The sequence below is a fragment of the Grus americana genome, chromosome 1 (assembly GCF_028858705.1).
Source record: "Grus americana isolate bGruAme1 chromosome 1, bGruAme1.mat, whole genome shotgun sequence".
Taxonomy (NCBI): domain Eukaryota; kingdom Metazoa; phylum Chordata; class Aves; order Gruiformes; family Gruidae; genus Grus; species Grus americana.
In genome coordinates, this window is record NC_072852.1 from 123,665,541 (window position 1) to 123,687,291 (window position 21,751).

At 42.8% G+C, this 21,751-nt stretch overlaps 1 protein-coding gene and 1 long non-coding RNA gene across 3 annotated transcripts in view; one reads left to right on the top strand and one right to left on the bottom strand.

The window, feature by feature from the left end:
- LOC129209839 (amine oxidase [flavin-containing] A-like) overlaps positions 1–21,751 on the bottom strand; it is a 46,635-nt gene that overhangs the window by 14,870 nt on the left and 10,014 nt on the right. For both annotated transcript variants that reach the window (XM_054835031.1, XM_054834934.1), the window contains exons 2-8: positions 19,693–19,787; positions 16,861–16,998; positions 8,961–9,065; positions 7,586–7,677; positions 4,429–4,570; positions 2,431–2,580; positions 968–1,127 (exon numbers count right to left, since the gene is read on the bottom strand). In XM_054835031.1, the coding sequence (XP_054691006.1) occupies positions 968–1,127; positions 2,431–2,580; positions 4,429–4,570; positions 7,586–7,677; positions 8,961–9,065; positions 16,861–16,998; positions 19,693–19,787 (882 nt within the window). The remainder of the gene's footprint in view (positions 1–967; positions 1,128–2,430; positions 2,581–4,428; positions 4,571–7,585; positions 7,678–8,960; positions 9,066–16,860; positions 16,999–19,692; positions 19,788–21,751) is intronic.
- On the top strand, positions 4,463–21,474 carry LOC129209906 (uncharacterized). The gene is made up of 4 exons (XR_008578261.1): positions 4,463–4,600; positions 4,926–5,059; positions 9,896–9,958; positions 21,093–21,474. It is a non-coding gene; the product is annotated as an uncharacterized LOC129209906 (long non-coding RNA).

The following is a 21,751-nucleotide window of genomic DNA, read 5'->3' on the forward strand; positions in this document are numbered from 1 at the left end:
TGATGGTTCATCGCATGACTAACTTTGGACAAAACAACAACAGCAGCAACAAAACCCAGTGTAATTACATCTGGTCACTGCAGGCTCTAATTTGCACCCTGTGTTGATTTTGCTGACAATAAGACTGGAAGGAATGGTGTCCCATAACAGTAATGCAGCAGGACCATGGGCCATCTAATCTAGTATCACATCAATACACATTTCAGATGAATACACAAAAAATTCCATATAGATAACAACGCATAAACCTGCCTACATTTCTTTCTAATCCCAATGGCTGGTTTATGCCCTGAAACATGCAAAATTATATTCTTTTGATTAAGAAATAGTCTCACCCAGTGCAACTCTCAGTATCGTTACACAGGAAGAGGAAACTAATCTGTTCATACAAATAGTTCTGGAAACAGTATCAGTTAAAGCTGAGAAACACATGATGTTGCAGCACATGGGAAAAATATCTTGAGTCCAACAAAAAGCTAACCTACTTTTCCCAGTCCTCTGAGATATCAGGTCTGTAGAACAGAGGATTAAAACCAGAGAAAGGTCTTGCTTACACCTTAAGCTCTCCTTGTCATCTGCTGTAAATTCTCTTTGGCTGCCCTAACTCTGTCGCTGGCAGGGAGAAGCAGGGACCTGCTGCTGCAGGGTCACTGCTTCTGTGCACTGCAGGTTCCACCAACACTTCCCAAGGAAACCTTGCTTGTTCTCTCAGTTGCTCCTCCTCAGCTAGCAACAGTGAGATTCAGGATCCTATTGGGGTCTGGACTCATCTTTGGGACAAGGTGCGTACTCAAGCTTGGAGGAAGAGCTCTCCTTTCTAAGGAACTTTACCTTTCACCTTTCTGTGTGTTCGGTTTTGGGGTTTTGCACATTTAACCCCCCCCCTTGGATTTATTCCCTGGTAGACAGCAGACCTTCGAAATTCGCATAGCACGGGGGTCCCTAGTCCTTCACTTTCCCCACATACCCTTCCTCTGCCAGAAGGCTTCCTTGTAGTACACCATGCATTTTATGACACACCCCATAGGCAAACGCTGAATTAACTGGTTTCTCTTTGATGGCAGTTCTGGTATGTAATGAATCTTCGTTGTCAGGATTGGAGGGATAGCACTGATCACATACTTGCCCTGAAATGTAAAACACAGTCAATACAAACGAGGCGCTGCTTCCCACTGAGTTTGCCCCACAGGACACATTTGAAAGACACTCTTAGTCACTAACAGCTTTCCCACACCTGACTTTGCTATTTGGCTTTCCCACACAGATATTTCCAAGTGACCAAAATAATTCTGCCATTTCAGAAAAAGAAGCTGGGAAAAACATGTTGTTTTGTGGTTAGATGATTCTTGACAGTTTTCTGGACACTACAGGACCACAGTTGAAACTTGGCTAGAGACAGGTGGGGAAATGAGACAAGACAGATCTCAGCGCATAGGTAAAACTGCCTTTTGTCATCCCCAGGAAAATATGATCCACATCTGTCTAAATTATAAGCAGTTTAAAAGAAACAACAACTTTTGTGCATGTTCACAGGATACTACTTCAGGACAAGCAACACTGATGGTGATTTCAGCTTTCCTGAACGTGCTCCATCCCTCTTGCAGGTCCTGTATCTGACTGGAGCAATGAAGGATGCTCTGCTTTGGGGCTCAGGGTGACACTACATCACAACAGACACTGCTGCTCTCAGGCGCTCTCACGCTGGTGGGGCTGCTGAGTGCAGGAAGCCCATCTCCTCCGACTTGGCTGCCGCTCAGTCAGCATGGAGGGAGAGGCCAGCGGATTAACTCCAGGGTTTAAAAATCCCTGGGGGAGGGAGATAGTTTCTCCTCCAGGACAGCCTTGGACCACCTTCTCTGCCAAACAGCCCCTTCCCTTTTTGCTAGCTTTCTCTAAAATATCTTCCAAGCACTGCCACTGGTGAGACAGGGGTCTTGCAGATCATGACAGTCCTGCACAAACCCCTGTGGCATGCTGGGCTCTGCATGTAGAAGGGAGCTGCTGCCCCATGGGTGCCACTGCAGGTAATCACGTACTGACAGAGCGTTTCACAGCACCACTGTACAGAGGCAAAATCTTACTACAGACATTTGAAATGTCTTTTTCTTGTTCTGCAAACCACAAACTTACATATGAACAGGAATGTTACTTTTCCTTTCTTTAAAATGGACTCAATGCAGAACTAAAATGTAAAAATATATAATTACAGAAAAAGTTAAGGCAGAAAAGGCAGAGTAATGACAGAAACTAACTAGCAGAACACCAAGAAGAGACCCAGTTGTAAATAAACTGTGGGTTTCACAGAGTGTCAGCATAGTCCGAGAAATAGACTCACACAAATGGGTACTTCCTGATTACATCTGGCTAAGAGCTGCAGCAGATGTATTCCCCCACTAAATGCATACACTACTTTTATTCTGATCAAATTACCTCATATATCTCATGGTTTAGAGTCTCCACAATGACATTATCACCTGTCTGATCAATACGGACCACAGGTCTCTCCAGTTTAACTCTGCCTTTGAGGCATTCCATTATTTTCTCTGATATCTGACCAGAACCTCCTTTAAACTTCCTCTCCTAAAAAACAAACAGAAAAGAAACACAAACAAAAAATCACCAGCATTAATCACAATGACATTGAGTATGACTTCTGCTCATAATCAAGAAACTCCAGGCCAAATCTGCAAGTCCTAAGGGTGCGTAAAGAGGTTCAGACTTTCAGAAGAACAAAAGCATAAACCTGAGCCTCAGTGGGGATTGCTGCCTACACCACTTTTGCAATGGCTTCCTCAATTAGCTGGCTTAAAGACTCTTGAAACCTAAAGAACAAACACATATAATGCAGGTGTTCTAGCTAGTATAAACTTATCACTTCATTAAAAAGAGGTTTTGAGTATTTTACCCATCACTGTGCTACCAAAACCCTCATGTGTGACAAAGACAACAGCCTGCATCTGTACAGCAAAAGCCTGCACCAGCCCAGAAGCCAGACAGATCTTTAACTGGGTCTGGCCTCAAGTGCGGCAGGCAATGAGCTTTATCTGTCCCTGGGAAGACACAAAAACATTGTTGTCTGGAAAAAGCACAATCTAGGACACGTATTTCCTTGCGATGTCTGTGCAGAGGCCCGGGGGAAGCACTAACCTTCTTTCATCTACCAGCCACTAGCGTTATATCAAGCAGCTCACTTTTACATATAAGATGATGGCAGGGAGGAAAGAAGCCACAAAGTCTGTGCTGAAAGACTGAAATGGCTGCCTGAAGAAGTTTTATAAAATTCATCGTGGCTGCTAAGTCAGAAACCTTTAGCGTTTTCACTCAATTGATTTTGATTGGGGTGAGGAGAGAGGGGAGGATGGTAAAAACCAAGACAGCTTGCCCCATCCAGGCACAAAGAAAAGGAAGCACTCTTCCCAGGCTAGCTTTCCCGTCTCCACATCTTGTTCAGCTACGAGTATCTTGGGATTCATTTTAGCATGAATTCTTGCTGCAATGTCTAGCGGTTGCTTACATGGGACAGCAAATGCGGCAGAGAGGCCCCTGAGGAGGAAGGCTCTTGGGTCTGGCTCCTCCCTCAGGTCAGCATTAGCTTGACTTACATCCTTCCTGACACATGGCTGTCTATTCTTACCCCAATGGACAGATGTTGATGGTGACTTTGTATCTCTCCAGATAACTTTTCTTAATGTCTCCCTATTTTGGCACACTTGGAAGGGTGTGGTACTGTCTCCGCTTTTGCTGTTGGTAGGTTAAATCTGAAATGCTGCGCGTGCTTTTTGAGGCTGTGTTAACTGAGGTAGGAGGCTAGGAAAGGGTGCCAACATACCACATACAAATTACTTTGACAGCCCCCTCTCCCCTCTTCTGAAACTTCATCCGGAACAATCACATGAAAATCGTGATGTTCTGCAGGCAACCAGCCACTTGCCACGACCAAGGCGAGACAGTATGAAGTAGCTCATAAAACATGTTGCCATGTGAGCTGTCCCAAGAAGAAAGGGCCTTTTGCTATCTACTTCCAACTCTTGTCATTAGAGGCTTCAATGCCAAAAAACTGTATTTCACTCTGAAGTACACTTGCTTTGAACTCTTGAAAACACTCAAATGTGCTAAGTAACCCATAGAAAACAAATTGGCAAAAAAGCAACAAAACAGACACAAAAGAACTGTGCTGAAGTGAATGTAGGGGGAAAAAATGATTAAATTGTCCCAATTTATCCCAAAGCCTAACTAATAAAATTCCTCATTGTACAGAGTTAGTCGAGAGGGCTGTTCCACCCCATGAGAACATAATTGCCTCTGCTGCCATATGAACTTGGTGCCACATGAACCTCTTTTCATTAATTGCAGGGCTTTGATGGGTAAAACACTCCACTTGCTCTTTATGGTTTCAAGAGAGGAGGAAGAAGATGAGACATTTTGTACCTGGCCCCCATTGGTGATAGAGAAAATCCTGGCTGTGCCCCCACACTGCCTCACGTACCACAGGAACCAGAGAGCAGAGACTTCATGAGGCTCAGACGTGACGTTGACATTCACAAAGAAGGTGGCAAATTCTTTAACAGCTCTGCATAAGACACAGGACCAGAAACTGGCAGTGAGTAAATGTGAGTTCCTGACTGCTTACAGGATTTTCTTTGTTATTCTTGATAAGGGCTGCTTTCCCAAAGTCAGAAAAGGCAAGATTATTTATATCTATCTCATTTTTTAGTCTGTAGTGAAAATGTTTCAATGGGTTTGTATCAGTACCTCCCTCTCAAAGCATTTACCCATTCAGTTTGAAATCCCACTGATTTCACCTTAGTTATTTCTTTAAATAGGTTCCCAGCTGCTATTGCTTTCATCAGGACAAATATTTTTCTCAACAGGAGAATGCATTTAGCAACCAGTTGGTGAAACGCTTTTGTATTTCTCCTCCACAGGGAGCTTATCAGGCACATCACTTCCAAAGTCTGACGAGTCCTGAGGGACTCAACTAACCATGCAACCAGGACATTCCCCATCTCCCACGTGATGCTGCTGCACAGACCTTTCATGAAACCAAGAATCAGACACGGTAAATAACCCAGAGAAACCAAATTGGCACTCATGGCTATAAATGTAAGGAGAGGGTCAGCTGTCTACCACAGTAAGTCCTCTGAACATAGAGTTACACCAGCAGGAAATGAGGACCAGACTATTCACATTTCTTTCATTTGTGGCTACAGATTGCTAGGAGAATTGAGATCATTTTGCAAAGAAGGTGAAAGGTCTTTGACTTGGATGAAGTTTCATAAAACAACATGGATTTATAATCATCTGCTAAAGGAAGGAACTTTGCAAGTTATCTGGGCTAAAATACCTAACTTATAAACTTTTATAACCTCATTTCCGTGGGTATGAAGTCCAGCGACCTCTACTTCATTAGCCAGGATATGAAAACATCCTGCATGCAGGAACCCTTTGCTACAATCCTAAAAGCACCAAGACACTAAACAGTTGTAGCAGGTTCAGGCCTGAGAAATGTGAAGAGAGTCTCCAGGATCAGTAGATGCTGATCTGTGACACATGGCAAACAAATCTTCTTTTACAATCTTGACCCAAGTCATACAGAAAATGCTGCGGAAGAGCTTTTCTGTTTAGGGCACTATGGTTTTTAACTGTATGTAGAAAAATCGGGCTTGGCTTGAAGATCTAAAATGGCTTTTTACTGAGTTTTTGAACGTGTTTCAGCTGAGCACATCCATTAAAACCGGGGCGCCACAAAACCATTGGCAGTGGAAGCAGTCTTGCAGAGAAGCGTGTTACAGAAGCAATCACTATAAACCCAGCTCTGCTTACACTCCACCGGCTCCTTGACTAAGAACAGTAAAAACTAGAAGAGGAAGAGCCAGTGCACTTGCAACACAAAGGTTGGTGCAAAGTGATAGAGTTTGCAGGCAAATGGCTCATAAAAGTAATCATAAAACTACAATGCCACAGAGAGCAAGAGAAAGTCCAAATGGCTGTACCTTGTATCACAGGGAGCTGGAGCAAGTTTTAAGCCAGCCAAATAATTAGAAAAGGAAAGTTCTGGTCAGGAAGCTGCAGGCACAGTGCTAAACCATAATCAGAGTGAAAGGGCAAACAGAGCACTGCCGTAGAAATAAAAGACACTGAATGCAAGGGAGGAGAGTGTTATAGAATAGCACAGGGGCTGGCACAGCAAGCAGGGATACAAGTGCTCGTATGAGCACAATTCTCTTTGCCTTATAAAGAGAATTAATTGAAAAAGGAAAGGAAGAAAAGAGTGTTTCCAGTTGTCATCACCCATATTGAACACTGTGCCTTTTTTATTCGTACAGCGTGGTCCCTCATAGACATATAAAACACATCGGCCATTTTCTAGGCAGTATATCATCTTGGGCCCTCTTTCCTACCAACTAGGGTTAATGCTCTGTCGGACCTGCTACTCACAAACAAGGAAGATATGTTGAATGCTGCAAAGGCGACGGGCAGCCTTGGCTGCAGTGGCCATGAGACTGCGGAGTTTAAGATCCTGAGAGGAGTAAGACAGCAGAACTGCAAGCCTGGATTTTGGAAGAGCAGATTTTATCATCCTCAAGGACCTGCTTAGCAGCTTCTCATGGGAAACTACCCTGTAGGGCAAAGAGGCCCAGGAGAGTTGGCTGGCATTCAAGGACAGCTTCCCAGAAGCAGAGGGAGGGTGCACTGCAATGGGCTGAGCTGAGCAAGCACAGCAACAGACTTGCTGGAACAAACACGGAGTTCCCAACCGCGCTCAGGCACAAACCATCCAGGGAGGTGAAAGGCAACAAGAAAGGCCGCCTCGGCTCCAAGGGTTTCGGAGGCCCAGCAGGCACTATGGCTGAAACAAGGAGCAGCATTTGAACTTCTCCGGAGTTTCCAGAGCCAACAGCTGCTCCCTCCCCCTCCTTGGGTCTCGTGCTGCCCCATCCATGGAGCGACCACTGGAAAGCAGATGCTCTCTGGCACAGCGTGCTGCTCTCCGATGTGCCAGCGGCACCTGCCTGCTCCGTGGTACGTTCAATGCAGCTCACGCCGTAAAAGCAGACACATATGATAACGGCACAGGAGAGGACATAGCCAAGAGTCAGAGGACATCACTCCTAAGCTCCTAGCTTGCCATGGGGCTGGGGAAGCCCCCTGACTTCCTTCTGCCTCCATTTCTGTGCCTGCGAGTGACCTTTATTCATGCCTACAAAGTGGACTTTTATTTACATGTTGCTTTTCCTAAAGACAAAGACACATGCTGCCCAACTGAGTCAAGTGAAAGCATGGCGGGAAGACCCCACGCTGTCACTCATTCCTGCGTGCACTGGCCGGCTGAGGCAAACCCCAGGTTTCCCCAGCACCTTTAATCCCGTCTGCCAGCCAACCCAAGCTCTGCGTACCACCTTATCCTCCACAGGCCCTCACCCACCGCCTGACAACAGCCCATCACAAAGACCAGCCTCATCTCAAACACCTCCTGCTCTCTCACCGCCTGTACCCCAGCTGTACTCAGCTGTTATCCCAGAATTTTCCAGGGAGCCATTATCATTCTGCAGCTGGATTTCAAACTGAATAAAGAGTTATGTACTTTGTCCAGCAAATCTTATTTATCAGCTCTTTCATGGTCATTTTGTCCCATTCTTCAGCATGTGGAGCGTCCCACGGTGCTTCAAGAGGAATCTGGAGACAGAAGCAAAATATTCAAGAAATTATTCAGTACTATATCATTGCCTGGTCATAGCTAGGTAGTAGCACAGAGTTGACTGATATGTTGGCCAGGAATTGCTTTTGTCCCCTGCACATGGATATTTAGAATAAATTCACTAAATAGAATAGTTTCCATTCACACCTTTGGGCATGAATTGTACCATGACCACCAAATCCAGCTTTTTCTGACCAGTGAACTATATCCATATGTTGGGACTCATCTGGCTGTTAGTCATCCAGAAATGAGGTGTTTATTCTAATTTAGTTGTCTTGGTGTCCTCTAACAGCTAAGGCAAAAATTCTTTCTCCAGTCAGAGATTCAGTCAGTTAGAAGATGGGTATCCGAAGGCCCCTATGTCTCTCTGTTAACTACAGAGGGAGCAAAAATGCCTAGATACTATTATTTTTAGACAGTTAAATTCTTAATAATAATCCATTGCATATAAGTACTGTGACATGTGAGAACACTATCGTATATATGAATCTTGAAAAAAAATATGTATTATTTGACAAAAACGTGTAGTATCATGCACAAATTTGATTCTGCAAAACCACGTAAATGCAATGAACTTTGCAGGAATACAGTCAATTATGCTTGAAGGTTATTATAAGGTAGGGCCCCTGGTTTGTAGCCAGATTATAAGGCAACTGATAAATATTTGAAAGACAGCATGACACTCCAGGGACTACTTTTTGCACACAGGAAGATCTGCAGTTGTACTGCTTGAATTTTGAAAGCATTTACTGTTTACAAATTTTAGAAATAAAATTACTATGAAGCCATCCTGGAGCCCAGCTTAGGCAGCTACAAAAAAAGAATCATCCTTATTCAAAAAGGCTGTCACAGGGGAAGGAGAAAAACCCTTCTCATCTCCCAGCTCATGGAATGATTTTCCCTGGCGTGAGAAAGTACATACACTGAAGTTCAACTTCATTTTTTTTCAGATATCTTAGTCACCTCCAGATCTTTTTGTATCCTCTCATAGAATCACAGAATCATAGAATGGTTTGGGTTAGAAAGGACCTTTAAAGGTCATCTAGTCCAACCTCCTCTCAGTGAGGAAGCCCTGTAATTCCTGACAGGTCCTGGGCAACCTGAATCTCTTTCCTGATGGATGTTTCTTTCTTTCTCTTTTTTTTTTTTTTTTTTTAATATTAAAGTAGTACTAAAAAAGCCTGTCAGAAACAAAACAAAATCAGATTTACTCATGGTGACACGAGCATTGTAAGAAACAGATGCAATTTACACAGCCTACCTCTTTTCCCATCTTGTCCATGGTCCTCCAGAAGTTGTTGTAATCCAGATAAACTAAGGGATTCCATGTTGAAGGGGAAATACCCGTAAAATAGCGTGACTTTCCCTAAAATACACATAAGAATATAAGCAACTGAAACACAACAGAGCATATTTTCATTACACAAGAACGCAAAATTCTCAGTTATCAAAGGCTGACCTTTTGCCCCAAAAGACCTATTCTTTTTCCTTTTTTTTTCTTCTGCATATAAGCAATGGAATGCATGAAGCTAAGTATGAGGGGAAAAACAGTTGGGCAGACATTAAAAAGGACAATAACACTTTCTTTTTTTTATTTGGAGGGGATGGCAAAGGGTATATTTGTTCTGAGCAGGTTGTCAAATTCTGGGCTAAGGACACTCAAGCAATGTCCAAGGAGGTAATATTCCTTGTTCCTAAGCATTCTTCATTATTACATATGAATGAATCTAATGTTTGCCTGCCTGCTGAAATGTGCATCCTAAAATTTGCATGGGTCTAAAACTGTATGCATTTTAAACTATCTAAGCACCTTTATGGTACATCTCACCTATAAAAAGCAAACATACCTCTTTATTATACCAAGTACTTTGGGAGAAACATAGCCTAAAGAAAAAAAAAAGCCAAAAAAGAAAGTTTTTGGCTGTAGGAAGAAAAAATTTGTACACTTGCAAAAATGGTATCAATACTTACAATGTGTATGACACATAGCTGCAACAGGAATAAGGACTATTTCAGATAATCCTGTGATATAACGATAAGCAAAACAATCTAACAGCAGCTGGTTCTTTGTGATAACTTTAATCTGAAAGAGGGCTGGATGAGCAGGCAACATTTTCTCTTATTAAGTTTCTTTGAACCTTTCCCCATGTAAATAAATGGCAAATTTCTCATCAGATCTCTTCATTGCTCTTCCAGGTGTGTTAAAAGTTTGCGTGGGGTCACGTGGCAGGATGCAGGGAACATGTTGGACCATGACAGGTACGAGCTGTGTGCAATACATTTTTCAGTGCAATATATACTATGCCAGCCCATTGCACCTGGCAGGTGGGAGTCCCAGACCAAGCGAGAGGCTGCAGAGCTGCAGAGGCATGAGACGGTGACCCAGGGACCAGGGGACACAAAGTAGGAGCCAAATGTCCCTTCCCCACACTCAGTGTGAGAGAATTTATTGGTCTTCCTCACTGATAATTGTGTGTACATGTGTAAACACATACAGATTTCTGATATTCTTCAGAACATTTTTCTGCGAAGACTATAAAAAAAATAAAAGGTGCAACATGAAACTCAGAGACCGTAGTGAGCTTTCAGATTTGGAAAAAGCAGCACAAAAGCCAAACTCCCACATTTTGGTCAACTTTTGTCATCCCCAGGGCAGGTACAATGAAGGAGACAAGAATACATACGTGGGGGACAGAAGTCTTGCTATGACTAAGACTAATCGGTCCCTCTCGCCCCAGAGGACAGCTGCAGTGGTGCCCCTGCTCCTCCCCATCTTCAATGAGCACAACAGCAAAAACGCTCTCCTGTTTAGTCCAGACAGAGCAATCTCTGCTGTGAGCCAAGCAAACAACAAGGCTGTGATCTCAGCACTTAGTTCAGCTTGAGATCCAAGTGCTTAAAGGTTGGTTTGGGTTTTTTTAATTTCCATCAAATGTTGAGGCTTTTTTTCAAGTCACCAGGATGACTCTGGAGGTGGTTGGTTACCTCTAGATTTCTTAGTATGTAATCTTACTCTTGTGTACCACATATTTCTTTTATCCCCATTTCATTCTGTTTTAGAGAGTTACATTGGAGGAAGGTGGGTGGGGGATGCTGCTCCAGCCTTCTCCAGGTGCATGTGTGTATGCAAAACACACTTCTGCCATGGCAAGAGCAGAGAAAACGCTCCTACGAACTACCAGCAAGGGAATCCTCTGTACGACACTTTTCTTCCTTTTCCTTGAGCATGATTTCTCACTGCCAGTTTGGGGCACTGTCTCTTCATCGACAGAAAGGAGGACCAAAAAACGCATGCAAAGTGATATACTTCATGCTACAGCTTTTACTGTCATAAACTGATGCTATATCAAACAAGGAAATCCTGATACAAAGCAGTAATAAATTGCTAATAATTTTCTTCTTATTGCACAACATTTTGTTTTTCAAAAAGATCATCAAATACTGCTCTTTCAAAGTTCATTTATTGCTAGACTTTTTATTTCGGTCAGGGATGCAGGTGCCATTAATGTGACTTCCTTGACGTGCTTTAACACCAATAATCTTGCCCTTAAGCAGAGATGAGGTGCAAAGATGTCAGACTACCCAACAACAGCCGAAGATAACTTATTACTGAAGTTCTGTCATGTCAATATTGCAAGGGGACAAAGGGAACAGCTAAGCCCACAGTTCAGTAGTAGCAGGGAAAGCTTCCCAAAGTTTTGCCACTGTTCAGTAAGATCTCTTTTCACACAGTTTTTTGATCAGGGACTGTGCTTGTACCAAGTGGTGTGATTTGCAAATACCTATCCCTGGCTTACTTAAAAAAACCAAAAAAACCCACCACCACCACTTACTTAAAAAGAAAGTAAAAAAAGTAACTTCTTCTAAGGCTCCTGTCCTCGTCTTGTTTTCAGCCAAACCTATTCCTTATACTGCTGGAAACAACAGCCCAAGAAAAGTCTCTCACAGTAACTCTGTGCTGAGGTTTGCACCAAAACAGCTTTACCAACTCCCAGTATTAACTCTACCATGTTCAACAGCTACAGGTTCAGGAACTCCCAAACTATCCTGTCTGCTGCAGATGGGGCAATTGTTGACAGAACTTGCCCACTGCCTGGCTACCTAAATATTTTCCTCCAAATTTTCCACCTCTGTACTAGCTTTAGACCACCATAACCACAAACTGCTGAGGACTGATAAAGAAATCTTACTCAGCCACTGGTATGACATGTATCACATTAGCATTCTTTACTGTGAGGGTGGTGAGGCACTGGAACAGGTTGCCCAGAGAACCTGTGGACGCCCCATCCCTGGAAGTGCTGAAGGCCAGTTCGATGGGGCTTTGGGCAACCTGGTCTAGTGGAGGGTGTCCCTGCCCATGGCAGGGGTGTTGGAACTGGATGATCTTTAAGGTCCCTTCCTACCCAAACCATTCTATGATTCTATGATTTTATGATATGCTATTTGAAAAAAGAACTATCCTTTCATTGCTGACCTGAAAACATTATTATCCCCACATCTTTGGTCAATGACATAGCCCAGGAAGATCAATGAAAAAATATATTTTATCTCCTGAGAACTATGAAATGCCAACTGATAATTAACAGTCTAAAGTTGCATTACTTGTTACTCTCTTCTGCATGCAAAACCCCCCCATAATTTCAGTAAGACTGGAGACCAAGGATAGGAAAAGATGGAAAAATACAACAGTGCTAACAGACCTGGAAGAGGATGAGCCTGAAATAGTTCACAGAAACACTAACTCCTTGTGGGGGGGGGGGGCTGGACCTATAAGAGGTGGGAGCTGATCAGAGGAAAGCCCAATTCTAACAAATTCCAGGAGAGAAATTCCCATTGCCCATCAGAGATCGCACGCCAAACAGCCTTAGCCACATCAGTTTTTCGACATGCTCTCTCTTGCACAAGTATCTCCACAGCAGGGAATAAATCTATCCCAAATGACCTGGGGCTGGTAAGTTATTCATTTGTTTTTAATATTGTCTCCCTACTAGGCAGAGGAGCTCTGGCTGCATGTTTCACAGAGGAGCTCACTGCAAGCAGGCAAGGTCTTGCAGTATTCCGTTTTTAAACAAGTTTATAGTGTTCTGAGTGTATTATTTTGAGAACTACTGTTTTCTTAACTGAAAGGCAAATAACCTACTGGCTTTGTTCCCATGCTAACACAAGGCTGCTTGACTGACCCACAGAGTTTATCTAACTTTTTTTTCATTTCCTGGTGTGTCGAATGGCTTCCTGCAGACCTCAGATTTGAGTCCTGCTGCCTGCCTGGATTAGTTACCTCATACCATTCCAAAGGAAACTATATCCCCAAGCACCGTAGTTCAGTGGTTAGAAAGAAGGCAGCAGAGAGAGATGTGCTCTGCAAGGTCTGCTTTTTCCTTGCGCGAGGGCTATGCTGTGGCTTGTAGCTGTAACTACAGGAATTAAGCCCCAGCTGTGACACCACCCCAACTTTCAGTCTGTGCAAGAGAAGCAGACAATTTTGCCAGTCTTGAGAGAGGCAAGTCTGGCTCCTGCTCGCTGTGCTGAGGACAACCTGCACGTCAGGAAGTGCAGGAGGAGCATCCCTTGTGCCCCAGGGCAGGTGCTGCTATTGCCCTCGGGTCACGCACCGCATGCACAGGTACAGCAGCAGCTCCCTATGGTGTAAACCCTCAGGTGGGCATCCTTCCCTGCTCGGTATCTGCAGCAGGTCTAGCCTTGCGAGCATTGCAGTGCCTTGCACTCTGTGATTCCAAACTGCAGATTTATGGCAATCTGCGCAGACTTAGTCACAGACTTACCTGCTGCACCCTAATCTCTTAATCTTAAAGCTAGATAAAGGAAAGGAAAGACTAGATGGCCAATGTGAAGCATTGCATACAAATGCTCATCTTTTGCCATTACCTTGCTCTGAAAATCGTAAGCAAACAAATAAACAAAACCAGTCCTTACTTACTAATGTTCCGTATACCGGAGCTGGGTGCTACAGCCAGATATTAGAGGACCACAGTTATATGAGAAGGTTAATACCACACCAAGGCCCTAAAGCCTTTGCTTTCTAGGGTCTTCTACAAAAGAGAAGTTGAAAACGGAGCACAGCATGACCTTCAAGGACGTCTGTAAGAATAAAAAGCTATCTGTGCCTTCTGGGAAGGGAGAACTCCAGCACATCTACCTTTTCTCAGTCCTAAAGCATTCTTGATGAACTACGGGACCATAGCCGCCAAGCAATTTGGCTGGAAAGAAAGTCTGGGGCTCAAAACAAAATCTACAGTTTGAAGTTACCGATTTACAATGACAGGATACAAACAAATTCCTGATTGGTATCAAAGCAGCCCACATTACCATGCTAACTGCTGGGAAAGAATGAACAACAACAACAACAAAGACAAACAATATTTACATATTTGGATTTTTCAAATAATCTGTAACTACAAAGGAAACCTGCCCACACGAAGCAATGTGGTTTTTACTTGCAGTATGTGGAATTTTTCCACACACATATGGGAAAAATTCCTTTCAGAGCAAAGCAGCTCATGAAATCCCTCGGGGGATTTCCACTTTCCCTGGGATGCTTCCGCTGCTAGGATAAACCATTTCCCCACTTTCCCCTGACTCAATCCAAGCAGTATCCTGGAAGTCTTCAGAAAGAGCCAAACTGAACTGAGTAGTACAGTAAACAAAAGACCAAAAATCTCTTAATCTTAGGATGCTGGAGATTATATACAGTTGAATGACTGTCACAACAAAATCTAAAGCCATGTTTAGTCATTCCTCGAAACACTCTCCCTCTCGCCTCTGACAAAACCGCACAGCATTGCAGACTTTGGAGAAATGCCCTTGGGAACAGACCTTCCTGCCTGACCTCAGCCACATGCTCCCTCCTCGACAGCCATCAGCTGACAGAAACAGCAGATAAGACACAAGGAAAAAAGTTTAAGTCATACTTTTCAAACCTGAAAGGCAGCAGCTGGCCCACAGCTGACAGTATATTAGCCCAAGAAGATGAACATATCCAACTTTCAGATTAATATTTAATTTCTGGGGCAATGATCCTTTAATATCAAATTATCTCTTTGCTAACACATTTTCTATCACCTAGGAAATACCACAGGTGCTTGGGTTGCTGAAGCATCTTTAATGAACATGAGGGGTGCACCTATAGCCAGGAGAGCACAAATCCCTACCTGGACAACTCATCATTACAGTGTATAGCAGGCAGGTAAAACATACAAGCCCTAAGGTCCCTGAGCACTCACCAACCCAGCCAACAACCAGGACTGCGGTTTGGTTTCAACAGGCTTGTTGTAGAAGTGGGATGTAAGAGAGGGTTCTACAACAGGTCCCTAAAATAAAGGGCATGGTGGCTACACGAGGTCTCCAGGAAAGAGTAAGGAGAAAAAACAGTGGAATACCTTAGGGAAAGAAAACAAAAGGCCTACAATTCATGGGAAGAGGATGTGGGAGGAATGAGACCTGCTGGAGGCAAAGCATCATAATTATTTATCCAGTGCTTAAGTCTGTCCATGCTAGGAGAGCTTAAAACCCCTTCGCTGTCACTGTGTTCCAACAGCTATGCCTCCCCTGGGGACCCTGGTTAGCTTGGCAGGACCACGATGCCAAATCTAGAATTGATCCACAGCCTCTGATCCAGCCGAATAGCTCGTAACGCTGTCTCTTGCTTAGGAACATGCTTCCACTTCAAAGAAAACTTACGAAATTACATGGTCATTAGTGAGGACACGCACAATGTAATGTGGGACAAAAACCCCTGCAGCTTCAGTGTCAAAATGGATTAAGGGCTCAAATTCATATAACCCATTAGAGCCTTTTATTTACCATACAGAAGATAAGTGCCTTTTAAGATGCTAAGAGATCCATGTCTGAGCTTAAATTAAATAGAGTGGGACAAACATTCAGCTGGTACAAATCAGCCCAGGCCACTTGCTGTAGAATTACACGAATTTTACGCCAGGTGGTGCAATTAATTTATTTTTTTTAGTATTACGGAGCATCCATGCAAATATTTAAGATGTGACTATTTTATGGGCATGGCATGAATCTGCCCAATAAGGAGAGACTACAGAACCAGATGATAAAACTTTGCAGCATGAACACATTGCTCTAATTCTCAGAAGAAAAAGTGAGAAGATAATAAAAATGAAACCAGTTAAGGATCCATCACATAGCCTTGCCTCTATCAAGTATGTCAGCTGTGACTCATAAAGGCTTCGAACCTTGTTCTACCAGAGTCTGGAAAGTACCAAAACTAAAGGATATTAAAAAAATTACAAAGTGATGGTCTTTGGAAACTAAAGTAGTTTGTGAGTTTTGGAAATAGATGCTTGTACCACACACCTATGGATCTTAGGCCTCTCTTCATCCCTCTCCCACCCACTCTGCCTCTGCACTGGTTTTGGCAGTAGGTCCTGACTAGGATCTGAGCAAAAATTCAGTGGGCTAAAGATCTAAGACAGGGGCTGCTCTGAAGACAGGTTTAATTCCAGTTCACCAGTTCACTTTAGCCACACCACTACCTGCTCAAGAGTGGCCATCTGGACTCCTGCTGCCCCACATCTCAGAAATGAAGCTTATTGTGAGCCTTGGCAGGTGCCTGTTTCTCACCATTAGCTAGAGAGGGAATCTCAATGAGTCTCAAATTAGATGTCCAGCTGCCAGACATCCGTTTGTAAGTAAGATGAATCCCATGGTTTGGGACTGGGAAGGATCTCATGTGAATCTAGTTACATAAGTGGGGCAAAATACGTTACACTACTCCCAGACTAGTCCCATAACATTGTTGTCTAGTATCGTCATTCAATAGTATCCAACAGTATTATTTTTTTTAGTTATTTAAATTTGGCTTTTATTTCAGAAGAAGTATTCTCTGAATTTCAGGCAAAAATTCTTTAGAGGATATGTTCAAAGATAATCAGGTGTCAAACGTATCCCAAATTTTTTAACTGCTGTCAGTTCCATTTTCTGAACACTTTTCAAAAGAAAACAAGAACCATTGATCCCACTCCCAATAAGTTAAAACAGCTTAACAACACTTCAAATGGGTGCTTACTGGATGACTAAAAGTGAGCTTTAAATGAAACCTCCTTAATGACTCTCAGTAATTTCCAAAGCTCAATGATACCTTTAGGTATCTCAACCATGAAAGATGCAATACTTACCCCCTTATAATGGACCATATGGCCCTCAACATTCACTTTATAGGTCTCAACACCCAGCTCTTTTGCCAGTCGGAGAATCCGGTTTTGGGTAGGTCCCACATATGATCCACCAACATCTACATAGTTAACTTGATTGTTCTGTCAAAAGGAAGAATACAGGAATCAGAAGCTGTGCAGGAAATTCCTCAATACAAACACCTAGAAGCAGAATTACTCCATACTGACTAGCACTACAACCATACGCACAGGAGAAAATGTGTACTGACTGACTTAAAAGTAGGCAGTATTGAGCTCTGTAATGACAGACACACAGACATCACAGTGTCTTCACTTCATCATGCACATGTGTGCAATTGGGTTTAACTCTTGTTTAAATTTCATTATAGTTTTCAGTATTGGCTTTTTAGTCTCTCAAAAGACATGAGAATATGAAGAAATATCCAACCAAATCAATACTTTGGTTAAGTCTAACCCCAGTTTTTCAGAATTCATGTTACTTTTCTTGTCATTGCAAAACATTTCTCAAGTTGAAACCATCTCCGGCACCAAGGCTTGTTTTCTCTCTGTAGATATCTGCTTAGATTTAATGCTGTAGACGCTGAGCACTGCACTGCAGTACTCAGGGAGAGTAATCTCCTTTCCAGCATGGCACACCTTGGCTCTAGCCCAGTGTGCTCTGGCTAGCAGCCCCCAGCCATGCCTGCCACTGAAGGTGCCCCACGCACCCCTCAGACCAGCATCGCACTCACTTGGGAAGCAGGAAGAAAGCAAAAAGTTTTAGGGATGCATGCTACTACAAGCAGGCTGATTTCCCAAGATAGTAACTCTTTTTAACACTGTTTATAGTGAGCATTTTAAGCTAGGCATTCTCAGTGTCACAGAAGGATGGTGTTTACTCTTCATGTTTCACGTACAATGATTTCTGCTGAAACACCACTGTTTATCTCTGGTTCCCCAGCAGTGGCATCTGACATAATTTAAACCTCTTTTACTTCCAGGATGGGAAGCAGAGGTAGTGTCTGTATTACATTACCCTGTGCCACAGGTGACTTGTCATTTCTTTCATTTTCTTTTTAATGGCAATCAAGATGCAGTCCATTTTTAGAAGCAGGAGTGTTACTTCAGATAATTTTAAGCTGTGTTAAAATGTATGTCCGAGCTGTAATGATGTCTGGCCCTGTTCAGGCTGCTTCTTGTAGGCCTCTTAGTTATCATGCCTGTTACAGTATGCAAAGTGAGGTGGGAATGAGAGGAGAAATGCTTTGACACTCATGGTCTCAGATGATAATTTCCCTCCATAATGTTAAAGGCAGAGCAGATCCTGCCGTGGATAAAGGGTATGGACTATGTGGGTGGAATTCAATTACTTTAATACAGACATTTAACACCATTTTAGACAGCCCAAGGTATCCAAGACTTCTGTGCAAGGCTAACACATTTGACTTATGACCCACAGAAGACCTGCAGCTGGAGGCCAGGCAAAGTATCCTAGGGCAGCTTAAATGGCACTATACACTTCTGGTTAGGCACCCAAATCCCATTTGATGGCTCTCAGAGTTGCTTCCAGACCAATTTTAAAGCACCTCCTGTCAAGAGAAGCCCACTGACATATATTGCAATGCAACCTGTGCAAACAGAGTTCTATTACTTGACAAAAGTGATGTCAACTTGAGACACCTGTCTTCTTTGGGAGCTCTACTCCCCCTCTTCCCCCTGGTTAATGATGTCAAACCCAATAGAATCACAGGCTGGTTGAGGTCAGAAGGGACCTCTGGACGTCATCTGGTCCAACCCCTCCTGCTCTAGTAAGGTCACCTAGAGCTGGTTGCCCAGGACCACATCCAGACAGCTTTTGAATATCACCACAGAGGGAGAAGCCACAGGCTCCCTGGACAACCTATGCCAGTGCTAGATCACCCACCCTCACAGTAAAAAAGTGTTTCCTACTGTTCAAATGGTTCAAACCTCCCGTGTTTCAGTTTATGCCCATTGCTTCTTGTCTTGCCACTAGGCACCACTGAAGAGAGCCTGCCTTCATCCTCTTTGCACCCTTAAAGGCCAGGTTGGATGGGGCTTTGGGCAACCTGGTCTAGTGGGGGCTGTCCCTGCCCATGGCAGGGGGGTTGGAAGTAGATGATCTTTAAGGTCCCTTCCAACCCAAACCATTCTATGATTCTATGATTCCTTCCCTCCTTTCTATATACTGATGAGATCCTCCCTCAGCCTTCTCTTCTCCAGGCTAGAGTCCCAGCTCTTTCAGCTTTTCCTCATAGTAGAGATGCTCCAGTCTCTTCATCATCCAGATCATTAATGAAGATATTGAACAGGATCAAACTTGTATTGACCCCTGGGGTACACCACAAGTTACTGGCCTCCAACAAGACTTCATACCACTGATCACCATCTTCTGGACCAGGCTATTCAGCCAGTTTTCAGCTCATCTCACTGACTGCTCAACCAGTCCATACTTCATCAGCTTGTCTATGAAGATCTTATGGCAGATAGTGTTGAATTACTGAAGTCTAGGTAGACAATATCCACTGTTCTTCCCTCATCTACCAAGCCAGTCATTTCATCATAGAAGGTTATCAGGCTGATCAAGCATGACTTCCTCTTGGTGAATTCATGCTGACTGATGACTTTCTTGTCATTCATGTGCCTGGAAATGGTGTCCAGGATTAGCTGCTCTATCACCTTCCCAGGGACTGAGTTGAGGCTCACCAGCCTGTAGTTCCCTGGATCCTCCTTCTTGCCCTTCTTGTAGATAGGAGTGACATTTGCCACGTCAGAGACTGGCACAAGTGAGAGTCCAGCATCTCATGAAGCACTTACCCTGATAGTGAATGTCCTTCCTCCAACTCTGTTCCGGGCCTCAAGAACCACCACGCTGACCCCAGATTCAGACAGCAATTTCGCAGCTGACAAACCTACCAGAAAAAGAGGAAGTGTTTTAAAGCAAGTGGCAGCAATCAGCCACATTAATGGTCAAAAACTGAACCAAAGCTTCAAGGTCAATACTGTTCTCAAAAATTCCTGAGAGAAATCAGAAACTTTTTATGGTGTTTTACCACAGAAATCATACGGCTGCTGCTTAGTTGCATATTTGAACCAAGTCCATAAGTAGCATTCACAGACTGAAGCTTCCTCTTTCAGGTTAGCATTTTGGCTTTTTAAAAGCAGCAAAATCTCAATTATTAAGGGACACACATCTTACTTTTCATTTGTGCAGTGCATAGAAAGGCAGAACCCAGATTGTGCAGCTTGCAGCAATGAAGTGATAGAAATAATAATATACTAAAGAGGTGTGTTCCAGCAAGGTAGGCTTCCAACTTCCTCCACTCAACAAGTCTTCACTCTATTGCTATCTGTTGTCCTCATTCACATGCAGAAAGAAAGTCTACCTCACTGTCAAGATTAATTTTAAGCAATGGAGTTTGACCACGGCAGTCAACCAGGCTGTATGTAGATACTTTATAAAAGGAATTATGGTCTCAGCAAAAATCATCTAATTATGTGACTTTGTGATGCAGGCACTAGAGACAACTGAAAATTCAATAGGACAGGAGTCCTCTTTGCTTTTGACAAATGCAAGCTGAAATTGTAAAAAGCAATCATGAGTTTGTGAAATCAGATTATCCCATTGCCCTGCAGGCCAATTTGGCACTGAAGCATTGCTTCTTTGCAGTTGTTTCCCCTCCTTAAGTATACGAAAGCCAGCCTTATTGATCAGAACTTCCAAGATACCCTGCAGTAAGGAATAACAATATTATATTCATGTTTATTACACTACCTTGAAATGTGATTAAAAGCAACTGTTTGTGAGCGTACAAAGAATGCATGTCTGAAAAGACCAGAGAAGAGGAATCGTTCTGGGCAGCATTAAGAGTACTCATTTATTCTGAGGACAATACAGAATAGCCCATAAACTTCTGTGCACATAATCTTTTCATGGGGAAGTGGAGCACCGCTCACTGGAAACCAGAACTGAGGAAGTTCAAATGTCTTACATTGACAAAAATTATACATACAATTTCCATACTCATCTAAAAATAACTTTACATCGTTGCACCATATTCTTTAAATTGCTACTGGAGCAGAAGTATAGTTAATTCTTCCATCCATTTAATATTCTAATTTTTAAAAATGCAAGCCATTTGTCACTGAAGTGAACATCTTATAAACAGCACCTTTGGGTTTCTTGTTAATACTCCCTTACATATCTTTCCTCACAGGACTCCTAGGCATCTTACTGCAGGACTGAACACAGAGCTGTTTTCCAATGGTTAATCATGATGACTACTGCATGTTTCCAGGATGCGTTCACCCTGTGAAAATGGTTTAGGTTTTCTGCTTCTAAATGTTATAGAAAATATATTGCTTAAATTGTAATATATCATGAAACTGCCTGCAGCTTCCAAAACGATCGGGACTGCTCACTATTGCTGACTTGTTTCTTATATGTGATCTAATTTATTTCAGTAGTTCTTGATTATGTTTTTCCTGCATGGAAGTCCATAGAAAATATTTTACAATTTTTTTTATAGTTAATTCTTTAATTCTTTCCGTGATGGTGTTCTCCCTAAACATAAACATAGAAGACACAAGTCTATAATGTTGCAAACACAAACTGCAGTATTTTCTTACAAATTTTTTTTTATATAATAAAAATGATTTTTCAAAATATACAGTGTTTTTTGTCACAAAAAAAGAGTGCATTTCCTACATATATAAAATAAAAGGTTGAATATCTCTATTCTGTGTAAATACCACTGGACACTTAGGTATGAGTGGGTAATTCTTCTGTAAAAAAGTTTACTGCAGATATTCAAGTCTTGAAAAAATGCATAACGCATTCATATGTTACCCTATGGAACATGAAGCAGCAAAAAAA